Source organism: Amblyomma mixtum, chromosome 5 (genome assembly GCF_055824585.1).
Source record: "Amblyomma mixtum isolate Tamu chromosome 5, ASM5582458v1, whole genome shotgun sequence".
Lineage (NCBI taxonomy): Eukaryota > Metazoa > Arthropoda > Arachnida > Ixodida > Ixodidae > Amblyomma > Amblyomma mixtum.
In genome coordinates, this window is record NC_143016.1 from 888,803 (window position 1) to 906,330 (window position 17,528).

General features: G+C 43.1%; 1 protein-coding gene across 3 annotated transcripts; it reads right to left on the reverse strand.

Annotated features, from left to right (window-relative positions):
- Window positions 1-1,124: 1,124 nt before the first annotated feature.
- GluRS-m (putative glutamate--tRNA ligase, mitochondrial) lies at window positions 1,125-17,281 on the reverse strand. Of its 3 annotated transcripts, XM_089542941.1 has the most exons (13): window positions 16,047-16,805; window positions 15,743-15,921; window positions 15,534-15,644; window positions 13,990-14,037; window positions 12,919-13,077; window positions 12,770-12,850; window positions 11,900-12,087; window positions 8,813-8,867; window positions 8,490-8,600; window positions 5,585-5,800; window positions 4,708-4,807; window positions 2,921-3,081; window positions 1,125-2,054 (listed from the first exon to the last, which is right to left on the reverse strand). In XM_089542941.1, the coding sequence occupies exons 2-13, from the start codon at window positions 15,890-15,892 to the stop codon at window positions 1,935-1,937; spliced, it is 1,500 nt and encodes a 499-aa protein (XP_089399067.1). In that variant the 5' UTR covers window positions 15,893-15,921; window positions 16,047-16,805; the 3' UTR covers window positions 1,125-1,934. The 3 variants fall into 3 exon arrangements, with proteins under 3 accessions (XP_089399067.1, XP_089399068.1, XP_089399066.1); XM_089542942.1 differs by lacking the exons at window positions 15,743-15,921; window positions 16,047-16,805 and adding an exon at window positions 17,064-17,281; XM_089542940.1 differs by lacking the exons at window positions 15,743-15,921; window positions 16,047-16,805 and adding an exon at window positions 16,812-17,281 and having other exon boundaries at window positions 1,126-2,054.
- Window positions 17,282-17,528: the final 247 nt, after the last annotated feature.

Here is a 17,528-nt window from a genome sequence, read left to right on the forward strand (position 1 = left end):
CAATAAAAAGGCACATTTATTTCTCAATGTCACTGCTCAGTGTGTCATAAGCCAAACATGGTGGGTCATGCTTCAGAGGGAAATATGACACATGCTTGCATGAACTGCATTTATTCCTGCTGCTAACAAGAGAAAGTCTTGTGCACTGGGTCTGCGCAACAGAAATTTTGTACCTCAACTCATCAGCTAGAGACCAGAGCAGTTTAGCAAATTTGTTTCCTCACACAAACACCAAGATGATGCTTAGATGCTTGACAGAAAATGCAGTAGCAGGATAATGTAATACAAAACAAGCCTCTTGTACCAGGGAGCACAGACGCGATGCTAATGTCTATTCACAGTGTTGTGTGCCTTAATTGCATGCACCACAATGCAATGGTATGCACTAAGTCCCTCTGATTGCAGTTAAATTCCGACTATACACACTGAAAATGTGCTGTCAAATGATGGCTGTACACAATAACGAACCTCAGGGAATGCGAAACAAACACCTGCAACTTCAAGGCCCAAATTTGCCCAAATATCTTGAAATGGTTGAGGGCATGTTGCACTTTGTCGCTCATTCCACAGGTGCAGCATGCAGGTGTCTGCAATGCATCGTGAATTTAGACACAGAGGCATTGTCTAGGCATTGGCGAACTCGACTTGCAGAGGAATGAGGCTGACAATAAACTACTGCAAACCAGGTCAGCTAGTAAGATCTACCTGATGGATACAATATGCAAATGAGCTTTTAAAGCATTTATTTGCAAATTGTTTGACTTTGAAACAAGCTGCCTTTGCTTTTATTCAGCTCTTGCTTAGCAGAGGAGGTGAGCAGCTGGTACAGGACAACAAATCTACCAATCAATATAAGCCCTATATGTTCCGCAGGAAAGTCTCATTTTGTCAAAGCACTCATGATCATATATATATACGGGGTGTTTTACCTAAGACTTTACATAATTTTTAAAAGTAGGCTTTTTTAGTTTGAAGAGCACTTTTTTTGGCACAGCATTGTTAGCGGTGTAACACATAAGAATACAGTTAAGATGTGCTAACCAGCAGGCTGGATAACTAATACTGAATTGTTAACTTTTTAACTATTACTGTTAGCCTCCTTAATTATTGAGAGGTGTGTAGCCCGCTGTAAGTAATATTCATATCAGTTTATAGAATTTCGAAAACGCGATTATCCTTGGTGCTGTGGTCCAACAAATTCTGGTTACATCATGGCAAAACACATGCGCTTTCAAGGACCTTTCAGGCAAAGCAACCTCTCCAGTGCACTTAACTCATTGAAATAGCCAAAATTTGTTGGGCCACAACGCCAAGGGCAACAGCGCTTTCAAAATTCTAAAAAACAGATATGAATAGTACTTACCATAGGCTACACGCTTCTCAATAATTAAGGAGCCAAACAGTAATAGTTAAAAAGTTGACGATTTAAAATGATTTAACCAGCCTGCTAATTAGCACACCTTAGCTGTATTCTGATGTACCACACCTCTGACAATGCTATGTCGAAAAAAAGCACTCTACTAGCTCAAAAAGCCTATTTTTAAAAACCATGTAAAGTTCTAGGTGAAACACCCTGTATATATATGAGATGTTTTCACCAATGATAATCAAAAGCAGCTCCACATGTCTCAATGTATACACAGCAGGTAATAATGGCTATGTTCTGCCATTTGACATTGCTAAGGCATAGAAGCAGCCTCCTTTGTAAAAAACGCACTCATTAACTCCTATACACGCTACATGGCTGGTCCTTAGAGGCACAGCTCGACACCATGGCGCAGCCAAAGGTCTCACAATGACTCAATACACACTCTGCCAGGAGCAGCATGACTAAATTTGGAGCAGGGGCATAAACTGGCCCTGGACAACTTTGTCGGCGTGTCACATTCAAGTAGTTTCGCATCCATCTCACTTGCTGGAACAAGCACCCTAGCTTAGGCACCAGGAACGGCACTGCCACTTGAATGGAGCTCAGTCTCCACACCATAATGTAGACGCCGTAGGGTCCGCTCCTTCCCCAGAAGCACTATCATTTCAGACACGCCTGGCCCTTGCTACAAAGAAAGAGCCACACATAAGAGATGCTCAGAGTCACAGATGATCCCCCAATAACAAATCTCTGAAGAATGCAAAAATTCCAATATTTTTTTATGAACTATCTTGTTGTGACACTGGAAACATGCCGACAGGGTACTGCAGACACAACTAAAATTTGCTGTGAGAATTTACCATTCTTGGTCTGAATTGTTACTGCATTAAAGCTTCTATTACTTGATTCAAAAATAAGCAGGCATTACGAAAAAGGAAGAAGAAAGAGGAAAGAAAACAACAACAAATACAGTAAATGACTATCTGGCAATTATACTTTGCTGAGCAGCAATACCGCTTTACATCGTGCATGTAAACACCTAAGTCTCCAGGTATGATTTCAACACTACAAGTGCCCCACAATGGCCTGTCATGGCATTACGCAACATGATCATCAATAACTCTGCCCGGCCACCCACTGCAAATGAAGATGACAACAACATGAGGGGTCGTAGATTGTATAATGCAATTTCTGTCATTTCTGAGCATTTGGTCATACTCAAATTAGGAAAGAAAGAGAGAAAAAGCATGCATCCTGCCACTTCGGAGGCATTAATTACACAAGATGAAATATGGGACGCACTGAACATCTGCGAAAGGAAGGATGCGTTATAACCCATGAATGCTCATTGCTGAAATCAAAACACATAAAAATTAATTGTTTTTTTTTTTGTTTTTCAATGCACAGCTCAGATGCAACCAGAACTCATTTATTATGGCTTGTTATAAGTTGGCGTACAGACAAGCTAAGGATGATGCAGTGATGCAGGTGAACAACAACAACAACAGCTGCAAGGAGCAGCACATGCGAATGAGCATTGATACTACGCACCTTAAGGCCACTTAACAGCAGACGCAAATGGCGCATGAAGTCACTGTACTTGAGTCCCATTTCTGAGGCAATTGACCTCAGCAGCTCGCTCAGCAGCTCCCTATTGAACTGGTCATCACCAAGGCATTCCAGCTTGCGGCACAGGTGGCTAACTGCCCCAGCTGTTGGCAGAGGGATGAATAGAGCTCAGCCACAAAATAGAGCAACAGTGTGATATTACTGGACATGGTCCTCAGCATGCCATTATGTTTAAAATTAGGGGTGTGCGAATATTCGAAATTTTCGAATATATTTCGAATATTATATTTTTAGTATTCGTATTCGATTCGAAGTCCAAGTATTCGTGTTGCTTCGAATATTCGACAGGACGCGAATATTCGTATCAGCCGAATATTCTATTGCGAGCACCGGCGTTCATTTCGGTCCGCAAGTCCTATCGACAGAGACATAACAACATGGCGGCGCCCAGAGCAATGCGTAACGTTGGGCCATGCAGTAGCTGACTGCACTGGTGAGCTTCTTTGTGGCTATACCTGCGAAGCTGGTATAGTCAGAGCTGTGCACGAAATACCTCGCAATACGAGCCAGTTCAGTGCCAATTGAGAGGGCATTTTCTGTGGCTGGAGAAGTTCTTAAAGCTAGAAGGGAACTACTTCTGCCTGACCATGTGGAGCAGCCGGTTTTCCTTCACGACAACCTTTTATGTTCATCCCAGCAACGCGCTTTTGTGCTTATGGCAAGCTAGCCTTGATCAATGCCGTGTACCAGCCATCTTCTATGATATTTCCACTCTTCTAAAAACAATGTTCGAGACTTTGATACTTTTTGTGCAGCTACACATACCTTTTGTGCTCATTTCATCACTGACAGTTGAACTGTGATGTCCTTGGGTGCTAAAATTAATGTTTTGTAGTGGTTAAATGCGTCTGTCCTTGATTATTCGATATTCGATTCGATATTCGGAACCAAGTATTCGTATTCGATTCGTATTCGAAAAATTTGATATTCGCACACCCCTATTTAAAATGCATGTATCCTGTTTTTCTGCTTTCATCCCCCGTCACTGAAGGCAGACCGTGCTGTGGCTTATGTGACGCCAATGAATGATTAAGCATCGTGAATTGTACTCACTCCATGACATGCATAACTTTAATTGGAATGTAGCCACTGAAGCTTGTTACCAATGCCCATTGATAACAATTTCGAATCACGGAGCACCCAATGCCACTTACAAAGCCTCTTTGTGCTGCCGCATACTCTCGGCACCATACTCCAAAGTCATAAAAGCACCACAGTGTCCTCTGTTCACGCAGCACACTGCAATATGCATTGTCTCAGTTCACACATACTTGCAAGATCAATGGGAAACAGAGCACTTCTTCCACAATCAACCACTTGCCAGAAAGGCACCGGACTGTGCAGTAAAGGAACAGTTTGTACATTATATTTTGGCAAAAGCTTTAGCAACTTGAACTGCTGATTACAGCATTATATACTTTAAACTAAGCAAAATGATCAATGCAACCTTCATGCAGAAGCTGGAATGTGCTGTTTGACTGAGAGTGCATACAGGCCCAGGTAAAATAAAGTGAGAGAGCGAAAGTAGCTAACAAAATATTACTACACGGGAGCTACACACCGGTTCTGCATAGCAATATTCATGTGTCAGAAAAACAAAACTGTCGCATAAAACACTGCACAGTAGATGACAAAACACTGCGCTGCTATTGTGAGCAACTAGAGCTACTGGACTTGGCAAAAAAAAAAAAAAGGAAAGGTACACTCACACATTTCAGGATGTTGTTGGGCCTGGCTGCCTAGAACAGGGTCTGACCAGATGAAAGCCATGTCTGGAGTGAGCAGGTCATGCAGGCTGTCAATACGATCCTGCAGGCAGTGCAGAGAGTTGCTGGACCAACCAAAAGTGAATGCGAGACCTTGCATGCCGCTGCTAACTCACAGTCAAAGCGGCCTAGCTGGTCAAGGTCTACGACTTTGTGTTGTTCAAGAAAGATTTCAAGATCACTAAGGACACAGCAGCAGACCTGTTAGCGCACTGACAAAAAGCAGACATCTCCAAGATATGATGCTCAACAGAATGAACCGCTAACTCGTGACATATTCTGAATACATACAGCCTCATGATGGCCACAATCCATAACATTCCATAGCACCCAGAAAAGTCCTGGGTCACATGCACCTACAAACAATGACTGTCAAAAGCAGGTTGCCTGGCACTGAGAACAATTTGAATGATGAAGGTCTCCACATTAGAGAGCTACTGGATTCAAAAACAAAATGTTTTAAAACAAATACAGCTCTGAGTTCTGTATCATCACAGGAGGGACCGGCTGGCAAATTAGCAAGGAGATGCTTAAGAGAATGCGACTGAACCAATCTTATTGCTCTATTTCTTTGTGTAATATGCATACAGTTGGGAAGCACACTACATCAAGTGCTTATAGGCTCTTCATCATGGCAACGTGAGAAGTTTCAAAATTAACTGTTCAGTACTAAGTGTGTTTAAAATCTCTCCAGAGCCTTTGCTTCTCCATATCTTCTCTTCTCTTGCCTAGTGTTATGCATCATGTGAGTGAGACAGATTAGCAACATCATGGTGCCCTGCTTGCATACATGAAAGGATTAGGACAAGTAAGCAAGAACCTTGGTCTGGTGCAGAACATAGATGGCATCCTGCTCGGTGAACGATGACTTATATTCCGAGCCGTGCTGTTCAGCGAGTAGCTGCTGCAGTTGCCTGGCAAGGACCCGTGTGCCGTCCTCTGAGCCAAGGCATGAGTGCAGGTGCAGCTTGTTCAAAGACCCCAGCCGCTCCGTGTCCAGCCGACAGGAGCCTGCTTTCAAGTCTTCAGGAGAAAACTGCGCACAGAGACAAAACAAAGGGTTCGAGCCTTGAGGATTTGCAAATGCTCTTTTCCCAGTGGTCCATCATTTTAGAGAACTAGAATAGCAAGCTAGGACCTGGGAAGCTGCCACAAGTGATTTATGTGGGCACCTTTCTGCAAATGTGAACACCGAAGAGAGCATGTTTTTGCGGTCAGGTAGGGAACAGAAAAGAAGCACACTAGTAATGCAGCTCGCATTCCAAAATCTGCATCGTTACATAACCATCGTGATGTTTGGCACCTGCCAAACCACAGCCCTATCCAGGAATGCATAAGTTCTTAAAGGTGCACTGAAGAGGATTCTGAACTTGTCTTTTTGCCGCGGGAACTCGATCTGCACGTTCCTAGCATTCTTAGAAACTGCAACTTATTGCCCTGTATGGCCGATTTCCCTAATTAAATCGAATTAACGTCCGGCTCCCGCCCTTTATTTTTAATTCTGCCTCGTACGGTGGGCGGAGCCGACCAACGCGTGAAGTTCCTTTTAGCCAGCTCCGTGGAGGCTTTGCTTTCGCTTTATTTTGTTTTTTAGGTTTCCGTGAATAAATAGTTTCATTCGCAGATAATATAGCCGCAAAATAAGCCCGCAGAAATAAAAATACGCGCGGACTATTTGCTACTACGGACTACTACGTATTACTCCGTCGATGGCAGAGCGGCAAGCCGCCACGGGACTGGGTGAAAGGCACTCCCCGCGTTGGTCGACTCCGCCCACCGTACGAGGCAGAATTAAAAAAAAAGGGAGCCGGACGTTAATTCGATTTAATTAGGGAAATTGGCCACACAGGGCAATAAGTTGCAGTTTCTAAGAATTCTAGGAACGTGTAGATCGAGTTCCCGCGGCAAAAAGACGAGTTCAGATTCCTCTTCAGTGCACCTTTAACAATTTCACGCTTTTTAAGGGGGACCGCAGCTTTCAAGTCCCGAATATATTGGGAAAAAAATTCAAATTTTAGAAAATACCGGCTACCATATCTGTAACGCCTTTCTAATTATATCCCAAAACATTTTCCCCAAAACAGCAAAAAGTGACTTTAAAAAATGTTTTTTTGTGACCACAGGTAACAAAAAACAGGCTGAGATCTCTGAAAATGCCAGTTTTCTCAAGTTTCTTTGACCTGACTGCCCTGCTTGCATAGCATGATAATGGCTTCATAGATTTTCATGCGGTTTGTTGCACTGTGCTCCTTGATAAATTCTTTATGCAATGATTTTCTAAATTTCTAAATTACCTTCTAATTTTTTTCACTCTGTCACTAATCTGACATGACGGTAATGAGTGAATTATGCAAGCATGGATATAATGTTCTGTATAAATAAACTCAGGCTGATAAAAATATTTGGAGGATGTCACTGTATGAACCATTCCTTTGGCTGAAATTTAAGTGCGACTCTAGGCTCCTACCACTGTTATGTTGTCACTCCAGGCTTTCTGCAAGTTTGGTATAGTAAAGAATCACATAAAAATTTATAATGTGAAAACTACTGAAGATGTATGAGTGAAAAATCTGTATTTATTCATTTAGTGCACTACCAAACAAGCGAGCCAAATTTTATCGCTCTATGTCAAAAGATTAAAAAAATCACCATTGAAAGCCGCGTCACCCCTTAAGGGATACAGGGCTTGATATCGCAAAAAAAGGCCAAAAAATAGATTTTTTGATAATTTTTATATCTGCTTGAATGCTCCGTTTCTTATGCTGTACTGAAGTTTCACCGCTAATATCAACCAGGAAGCATTAAAAAAAAAAAGTCTAATGAGCCGCGGTGGTTGTACAATGTGGGGAAATCCTCAATGTCTTTTTTTCCATTATGGTTTTCTGCCTAGAAACTCACCTTGGAAAACAGACTTTTTCATGACTCTTTTAGCTATTTTGTCCCGTTTGTTTTGTCACACTTCTAGGACCATAGTGTAGGTCAAGACATTCTTTGTTGATTTTAAAATGAATTTTAAATTTCTTGACTGAAATTTTATTCTCGCTCTAGATGTGCTACCTTTTACTGCATCACAAAAAACTCAAAACTAAAATTTGTGCTTGGAAAAAAAAAAAATTGCAAGAATGTCTTAACCTGTAGTAGGGCAGTAGGAATGCAATGAATGTTGAACCCGCCTTAAGCCACATTTTCTTGACTCTGCACTTTTTCACAAGTTTCAGAGGAAGAATATATATTAGGAAACAATTTTTTGGAGAGAGTACAAAAAAATTTCATGGGAGTATTCATAAAATTACTTCTCATATTGTTACGAAGAAGACGAAGCTGGCAGTGGCGCGGGACGGAGCGCTCGCGCTAGGCCAGCGGCCATTAAAATCATCTCTTGTCCATCGTTCATCACGCCTCATTCTACGGCTGGCCGCCACCTAACAATACGCTCTAAAAACTTCATGTAGATTCATCAAGAAATAAAAAAAAAATTGTTGAAAGCTGCGTCCTTCCTTAAGGGTTCACATCTAGAAAACCATGGCTATGTCCTAATAACAGCTTCTCCTGATGTGTGACCAGTCTGTTTAGGTCACCCACACCATGCCAATGCAGCAACGATTTTCTTAAAAGTATTGCAGTCCAGTACTTGTGTGGGCACTCACTGTCTAGCAGAGGAGCAAGACAACTGAAGTAGGATGTAGTATCCAGAGTGGAAGCGGGGGAGAAAACTTGAGGCCCACCTTCTCTATCATTTCAGGCAGCTGGAAAAACTGGTCTTTGTCTTGTTTGCCGAAGCCGCCTCCCGCCAGCACCAGCAGGTTGAGCACAGCCTCTGGAGAGAAGCCTTGCTCCTGGAAGGAAAAAGTTCTGGCTTACTGCATGCAGAAACTGTGCGTGACAATTTTTGTTTGTGTGTGCCTAAAATTGTTGTTGGTTTAAAATGCATTTCACAAGAAAAAAGATCTGCTCAAGCAATAAAAAACCCTCATATGAACTTCAATCATTAAAGAAATAAAGGCTCAAAGCCCCTCCTGTGTAAAAAAAAAAAAGAGAGAGAACTCACCCTGATCTTTTCCACTCGGATGTCATCTCGGCGTTTGGATAGTTTAGTGCCATCTCTGCATGATTCAGCCAGAATGGTTCCACACGTCACAAAGAATGCTCATAGCCTACAATGCAGCTATGGCAAGTCTTTCACATTCCAGTAACAACTGAAAAATGTGGATGTTCTACCTGTCACAAATAGCTTTTAGTAAGTCTTGCATTTTAGTCTATAGCATCCTCTAAATTAGCGGTCTCGTGACAACTCATATGCTGCACGGAATTATGATGAGTGACAAGAGGCCCTCATTTTTCCTTTGGCAGGCACATGCTCCAATCATGGTTTGCTTACGTAAGGTTTCATTCATCAGGTCCTCCTGAAAGAAGAGCCCATAGGATGTTAATGCAAAAGTCCCTAAGAGCATTCTACCTTTCCTGGATCCATTAAACTGTGCTAAATATTGAGCCACCTAAGTAGGCCTTTTATCTAGGGTGGAATAAAAAGTCACAGTTGACCAAACAAGAATATGGAAACTGAAATGAGAACTTAGTTTTTTTTGAACTGCTCAACTTCTGTGGATGCACTATTTGAAGCATTATCATGGCGAGTCATCCTACCTACACAAAATTGGCAACACTGATGCCAATGCCCTGTGAGGCTCTGCTAATGAGTCAGCATGTCAATGTAGTACTCTGCACAAATTTTTTAGGTTTGGTTTATGGGGCTGTAACGTCCCAAAGTGACTCAGGCTATGAGGGACACAGTAGTGAAGGGCTCCGGAAATTTCAACTACCTGGGGTTCTTTAAAGGGACACTGAGGAGAAATTGAAGTTGGCTTGTATCGACAGAATACCAGCTCCTGATTACAAAAACGCCACTCATGCCGCCGCGGTGGCTCAATGGTTATGGTACTCGGCTGCTGACCCGAAAGACGTGGGTTCGATCCCGGCAGCGGCGGTTGAATTTCTTTGGAGGAGAAATTCTAGAGGCCCGTGTGCTGTGCGATGTCAGTGCACGTTAAAGAACCCCAGGTGGTCGAAATTTCCGGAGCCCTCCACTACAGCGTCTCTCATAGCCTTAGTCGCTTTGGGACGTTAAACCCCATAAACCAACCAACCATACTGACAACAAAGCTCTTGTAATGTAGAAAAGAGCAAGAACCAAAATACAGGTATCGCCGCCACAGGCCAAACTCGCAAGTACAAGCGTGATGACGTCATAGGACAAAACAGTGTTGCTAGAACCAATGGTTCTAGCAACACTAGGACACGAAAATCCATGCATCACTGAGGCGCAGCCAATGCATGTGCAAATCTCCTTGATGTCGCCAGATGGTGCCACTTACCCGGCAGCTACGCGCGCGCCTGCAGCATCGGGACCAATCAGCGCCTGCTCACCGGCGGTAGGGGGCCTCCCGGTATTCCGCTAACGGTAACAAGGCACACGGTATGCTAAAGGTGTCTATATGCGAGAACTTCGTTGACGACTTCGAGAGCGGGATCCATCGTAACGCTGGCAAAGCGCCAGTGCAAACGTAAACGAAGCGACGGTAGCGACGGCCGTAATAGCCAATAGATGCCTTCAACGTGCGGCCGGCGGTAGCTTTCTTTTCGGCTGCTGCTAGGCCGCACTGCTGGCCACCAGAAATCACAGTCTGCATTACGTCATGTGCACGTCATGTTTCAAGTCACTTAGTCCTGTGTCGTCATAAGAGAATTCCAAGTTTGAATCAGAGCGGCAGGAAAAACTTTTTCAACTTCGAATCCAAATTTCTTAGAAATAAATGAATCTTTCGCTGCCGGCCAAGTGGCAACAAAGCCATGAAATGCCGAACTATCGGATTTTGCTTTTAAAAAAATATTAATAGAGCTCTCCTCACTGTCCCTTTAACGTGCACTAATATCGCACAGAACACAGGCCTCTAGAATTTCGCCTCTATCAAAATTTGACCGCCACAGACGGGATCGAACCCGCGTCTTCCAGGTCAGCAGCTGAGCACTATAACCACTGAGCTAGCATGACGGCTAAGGGATCCACCTCTCTTTAAAGGCAGGCAAAAAGATGCAGTACTGGCATGGCACTTGCTGGACCTTCTCTGGCTCAGAAAGGATGGACTTTTTTATTTCAAGGGTTGGCGATTACTTCTGGATTGTACTACAAACATATCTTCCACCTTAACATAGTTTTCAAAAGTTCACTGAAATGATCGTGCTACCTGCATGCTGCCCAAGTTTCTCACCTGTCTATTGTAGCCACAGGAAGGTCATGCATTACGTAAGCAACTAAGAAGTGACACAGTCTCAGCTTGATGACCAAAAAAAAAACCTTTCAGTTACAGCAGACTCTCATTAATTCCATTCCACTTTGAGCAGATGGTTTATTAAAACTGGGTTTTAGTCCCATCAGCACCAAATATATTAAAAAGGCTCAGTATAATTTCAATTCCACATAACAAGAACAAATTGTTTTTTTGCACAATCAAGTAATGATGTGATTTCGCTACTTTAATTGAATGTTTGTATTGTGTTGAATGCTTTGTGTGTATTTTGTTGAAATATCAGTTTGCATTTTCCTCAAGCACTTGTCCAAATGCTTTGTTTTTATTTGAAATAAGACCAGACAATTTCCTTATTTTTGTTCACTGTTTTGCGTTTATAAATTATTCACTTATTTCCTATGAGGTTGCCCAAATATGCTGTTTTGTATTGGACCGGATACTAGCCATGTAGGCGATAGGTCCAAATAGTTTGTAGAGGGTTTCCTTGGATGAGCAAATAAAGAATCTTTGATTTATTGAAAAAAAAAAAAAAAATTTTAAACCCCCCTTGTGAACCAGGTGAATTCCACACCAGTTGAACCCTGTCATTTCAGTTTCAGTCACCGCATTCACCTCATTGCTTCCAGTTTCTGCACACCACTGTCAGTTCACAAGCTTTTCCGAAACCACCTCATACTTTTGTGATTATGATGTTCAGGGCACCACATTTTTTTTTTCTGAGTCAAAGAACACTCTGCACTGCCCAAGAAATGTGACATCACATCTATGTGGTCTATTCTCAGCCAGACACTGTGCGCAGAAAGAAGCTTTTTCACAAGTACAGAACGCACTTGTTCAGCAGCAGAGGCAGGTGCCAAAAACGAGGCGGCTCCCAGCCCAGCGCGCTGTAGAGCATGAGGTGCTTGGGTGTTGACACCTGCCACTCTATGCCTCGCAGCACATCAGTCACCCCCATCAGCCGGTCATCCACCACACATGCCAGATGGTACGTTGGGAACCCATCACTTTTCAGGATCACCTGAAACATGATCCGTGTTATGATGTTATACAAATTAAGTGCAAGTCATGGTTTAGCCCGAAACAGAACAGCAGCTTTCACTTCTGAATGCTATGGTGCCAGGATGAACTGTAAGGAACTAAAGGTGCTCAGTAAATGAATACAAAAAAGATGCCAACAGTGTCTGAAAGCCAAAAAAAAGAAAGGTGGCATTTAATTTTTGGTTTTCTTTAGACCGCGGGCAGAAGGAAAAGCAAACAACCACGCAACCAGTGGGAACCAAACTTGTGGCCTTCACATGTTGAGTGCAGCACTCTAGCTGTTGAACTGTGGCTGTGGTGTTGTTTTGGTGCCCTGAATTGTGTAATCTGGGTGCAATAAACAGTGCACAATAAAACATCTGCCAGTTGAGCACACATCAGACTTCAACCAATTAAGGAAGTATGTGGCTTTGAAATCTGCCCAAAAAAATGGCCAAAAATTTATTTTTTTAAAGTTGATGTATCTGGTTGTATGCCTCATTTTTTATGCTGTCCCAAAGTTGCACTCCTAAAAGCGACAGAGAAGTAGCCACATATATGCCTAGTGTCCTACAAACATGTAGGACAAGTAATTAAAACTAGCCAACTCATGTTAGTTAGAACAATAAGTAGAAGTAGAACAATAAGTAGAAGAGCAAGTATGAAGGGCAGCTCAAACTTACAGGGTCTCCTTCCGTCAGTGATAAGTCGTGAGTTATAGCACCATGAACACCATCTTGGAACGTGAGCTTGCCTTCTGTAAGCTGTGCGTGAGTTTGAACGAGGAGTTTCAGAAACATGGAAACCACCACAGTACATGCCTTAAGCCCACCTTGAGGCGAATTACATGGGGCTGGTGCTGGTCCACCGAGTCGTTTCCAAGCGAACGGCACCGGTTGTCATAACGGGGCACCTCTTGGTTCCGCAGGGCATTCTTCCGCAGGATCTCTAGCCGTGACTCGGAGCAGTAGCACCGATAGGCATGGCCAGTCTGTGACACGTGTTTGACATAGCATCATGGATCAAGTCCCAGCTTATCAACAACAGATTAAGCAAATAAAACAATTCTAGGAGTGCATGACGAGAGGTCAATTGGTACAGCATGATCAAAAAATAGAAAACTGCACCAACAGATACGACAGAAAGAAGTAGTAGACAGAACTGCACTAATCCTCTCTCTCCACCTTTCCTCTCTGTATAATCTGCTGGTGCAGCCTAGTGTGTTCGACCATTACATAAAAGTAGTTGAGCTCCCTCCATGCTCACCTATTAACCAGGTAGCGCCTCTACTGATTCATTAAAGGGGCTCTGGAAGGGGCTCTAAAAAAACTTGTGGTATGCATACGATGTTAAAAGACGCCACTAGCCTGAGGTTTAAAACCGAAACCCTGGCCTTGAATTAAACCACTGTGCCTGACACTGTAGCAACTGAGCTTACTTTCTATACTGATGGCTTCAGCAAATGTAAACTACTTTGTTTGCACCAGCACATTTGCACAAACGTGCACAGGTATTTCCATAAGATGCTGAGATCTGCTATTTCCATAGTGGTGTGTTCATTCCCTACACACTTGACAGATGGAGACAAGAAAGAGTGGAAAGACGTGATGACACTTGGGAACCTTAGCTCCTCTGCCGTATACGCCATATACCCTTCCATATATGTCATGAGCTCTCCTTCCATTTATACACAGTATATGCAAGCATTTGCTGCTGTGTGGCTTTGCTGCCCTTCAACCTGGGCTTGCACAGTTCAGCCAGGCACAATGGCAGAAGAAAAGATGGTCTGCCTTTCTGCTTGTTCAATTTGATCATTAAGAGCTTATTTGCTTATGGGGCTTATCACTTACACCTCCTAAAATGATGCATGTCTTAGCTGAACTGAAAAGTAACATAAACTTACCTCAACAAGCTTGTGCGCATATTCCTGGTAGAGCTTTATCCTTTGAGACTGAAAGTAAAAAAGCAAAACACAGACTCACATTAGAAAAATAAGCGATGCATGGAATTTATGCTCTCATGTGCATTGCACAGGTTTTACTGAATGAAAATTAAAAGAAAAATTTTCACTTGAAAGTAGGGTAACTTTTTATTTACAAGCCAGGCCTTCAAGACACTCTTCTTACATCACTGTGCACACGATAACAACATTACACAGAGAGAACCATCAGGTCTTAATGGGTAAAATGGAACAAATTAGAAAAGAAGTTTTCAATCGGTGTCACATGTGCACAAAACCCAGGAATGAGTGCTTAACATCTGTGACTGTAAAAATGGTTGATGGACACTGTGGCCAAAAATGTCAAGAGAAAAGAAAAGACAGTGAGTGGAGGGGGGAGGGCACTAGCCCTACCAACGCAAGAAGGATTACAAGCAGGCATTGGAGAGATTCCCTGCTATACCCAGTCCCACACTGTTAGTCAGATCTGCCATCAGTGACGTGTACACCAAAAAACGACGGCGTCAAGATGCACTGCCACGGGATTCTCTGGCACAGCATCAGCTGCAAGCAAGCTTCCGCTGCGTGTGTGCAACAAGGCATGGTTCTGATTGGTAGTGCTCAGTCCTAGTAGTGGACGCATGAAACAGGCAAGCAAAATGCCATTTTGTTTGATCTTTACTCTTTTGCCTGATTATTACTCTAGTGTCTTGAAAGTATGAACGAAGAATCCTTTCAACCAGAATATGCAAAGGAGAAAAGCAAACTTTCTTTCAATATGGGCTGTTGCAGCACTCATGTGGTCTTTCCACAGCACAGAATCCACTCGTACCACCTAACCTCGAGATAGGAATAGTCATACATAAAAAATCTCTCACGACGATTATCACTGTGTAACACGAGATTCAGTGATAGATATATTATTAGTTATTCATTATTATTTCCCTTCTTCTCTGGCAGAGTATTCATGGCATCAATATGCTGTCACTGTGCTCGGACCACTCATCATGGTGTGTAGCAATGAAGTCAAGCATGATATCACCGTATGCTGACCAATCAGCGCTGTATGGTGCTAGGCCAATGACACTACAGACCAGGGAGATGGGTCCCCAAAAGCTATTACAGCAAAACGACTGTCTGTGCTGAGCATACTGTTCTGGTACTTGTTCATAGTGTGCTTGGGAGGGGCACTCTAGTGTACACTGGTGACATTTGCGCTGTCTTGTGTCCTTGATATAGCTTTCTGAAGCATGAGAAAAAAAACCCGATAGAAAGATGTTTTGTGCCCTAGGTAAACTTCATCCTTCGAAAGTTACTGTTAGCACGTGCTGTGTGAGTCTCAGTTCTTGGTCCTTTGTGTTTTTTGTGCTACACTCGTTGTCAGGTATTACCAACTTGCCCATGGTACACACCCCTGCCCTAAGTCACTCATAAATGATACTAACACATACAGTAGTGTACAATTTCTGTGCAAGCTGCATCACGAACTACATAGTAAGAAGCCTTACCTGCACATAGGGTCCCACATCACCACCCAGACCAGGCCCTTCATCAGGACAAAGGCCAGCCCAGCGCAACGTGTCCACAATTCTCTCCGCTGCTCCAGGAACCACTCGTGACTGCAAAGTGGCAAGGTGTTGCTTAAGGTCACTTCCATAATTTTGGAATGACTGTAATTCCTCATAAAAACATGCACAGAGAAAAATGGCGAGGATACCCACAACATGGCTGTCCCCACACTCAGTTCCAGAAGAACATTCACACCCTTTTCGACATGTTGGCTGGCAGCTTCCTCTAATGCCATGAAACAGCAATCGCTTCCACCCATCATAAATGAACCATGTTGTCCAAACAATAAATGGCACATACCTACACTGGGTGATCAGCCAAGAACCACTGCCGGACATTTTCATGGCAAAAAGGAGAAAAACAGAAAAGCAAGAGGGTAGATCATAATGACCAGGGAAGTCAAATTAACCACGTATACCTAACGCACTTCATCGGTGAATGTTCATCACTACCTCATTTTCGTCTTCGTCGAGAACACCCATTCCTGTGAGTGGCGACAAAGCTCTCGTTGATGGCTCCCGGTCTCACAATACACTACAGAAGATTACAGATGCGCTTTCATACCTGCCCTTTTCAAGCAAAGCACAACAGCAACACTTCAATGTTATAGCTTGCACATGCTCATGTGCAGTCACTGTGTCAAGGCAAATCCCGATGAAATGAGGCCTTGGCTTGTTTTCAAAGGACAACTTAAGAAATGTCATTTACATAAAAATGTGTTTCTGGGAATATGCAAAAGTACGCGGTCAAAAGCATGCATTTTCTAACCAAAGCAATGGGCGCAAATTTTGGTCAGGACATGAACCTCAACACAAAGTCTGCTCAAGATGTATCACTGGTTCTCGTTACACATCAGGCCTGTCCATGTTGTGTATGCAAAAAATATCTTATAAATAACAGCAGGTTATTTTGTCACTGCCTGGTTGTTGCCTGTGTTACAACTCTACACAAACCACTGTTTGTTCTCAAATTCCTAGTTAAAAAAGGGTGGTGATAAAGGTTACAACTGCAGATTATGGCATTACAAACTGTGTGAGTAAGTCAAAAATCCAATAAAGCTGTGCACTGAGCATGCCACTAACAAGTGTGCTTGTCTCAAGCATTTCATAGAAATGCTAAGAACTACAAAACAGCACAGCAATATTATAACATACGATTATGCCAGGGCAGCGTTCTGAAAGGCGCGAAATCGCACGTCTAAAGAGCACAAACATTACCTGGTCCGTGTCCTCTATCCTAAGAAGAAACTTGCCGCGGTACTTTCTAGCAAACAGGTAATTGTAAAGAGCGGTCCTCAGGCTTCCCAGGTGCATTTCGCCGGTAGGGCTGGGAGCGAACCGCACCCGAACGTCCGACATAAAGCGTCTCCCGCGGCACATGTCGCGCACAGCAAGCAGCACTCGGATGCGAACGTGCATGCTCCGAGACCACATAATAATGCTCGCTTATTTCTCCACGCTTCTGCTTACGCTCATGAACATGTCCGTGATACTTCAGAGAGTTACACTACTTCTGCTGTTACTTTCGCCAGGAAGGCAGTCTCAAAACGAACTGTCGTTGTGCCACATAAGGCAGAAGCTAGTAACAGCCGAACGAGAACTAAAGAGAACGTCTAAAGGGAACACGGCGCCTTGACATCGGAAAGTAGTGGCGTTGCACCATGCAGCCATGCCATGCTTCCGTTACTTTCCGCCATGCTTTCCGCGGTTTCGGCATTGGTTTCGGTTTTGCTCTAGCAGTGGCATGTGTGCAGATATTTAGCGGCAGTCATCAGTTAGCTGTTCACACGTATACTTTAAATTTTTATTTGTTTTGCAATTTTCAAGCACATTAAAAACCCAAGCTAAGGCGTAACACTTGTTCCCAATAGCTAAAGAGCGAATTTTTTTCATACCATCATCATCATCATTACTAAGTTAGAAAGATTCAATCCA

What these genes read in the sequence shown, in the direction of transcription:
- GluRS-m (XM_089542940.1), bottom strand. Translation starts at nt 17,027, where the DNA reads ATGTGGTCTCGGAGCATGCACGTTCGCATCCGAGTGCTGCTTGCTGTG. An exon ending in ATGTGGGACCCTATGTGCAG is followed by an intron (nt 14,038 to 15,533) that starts GTAAGGCTTCTT and finishes TTTTACTTTCAG; the next exon opens with TCTCAAAGGATAAAGCTCTA. An exon ending in CACTGACGGAAGGAGACCCT is followed by an intron (nt 12,088 to 12,769) that starts GTAAGTTTGAGC and finishes ATCATGTTTCAG; the next exon opens with GTGATCCTGAAAAGTGATGG.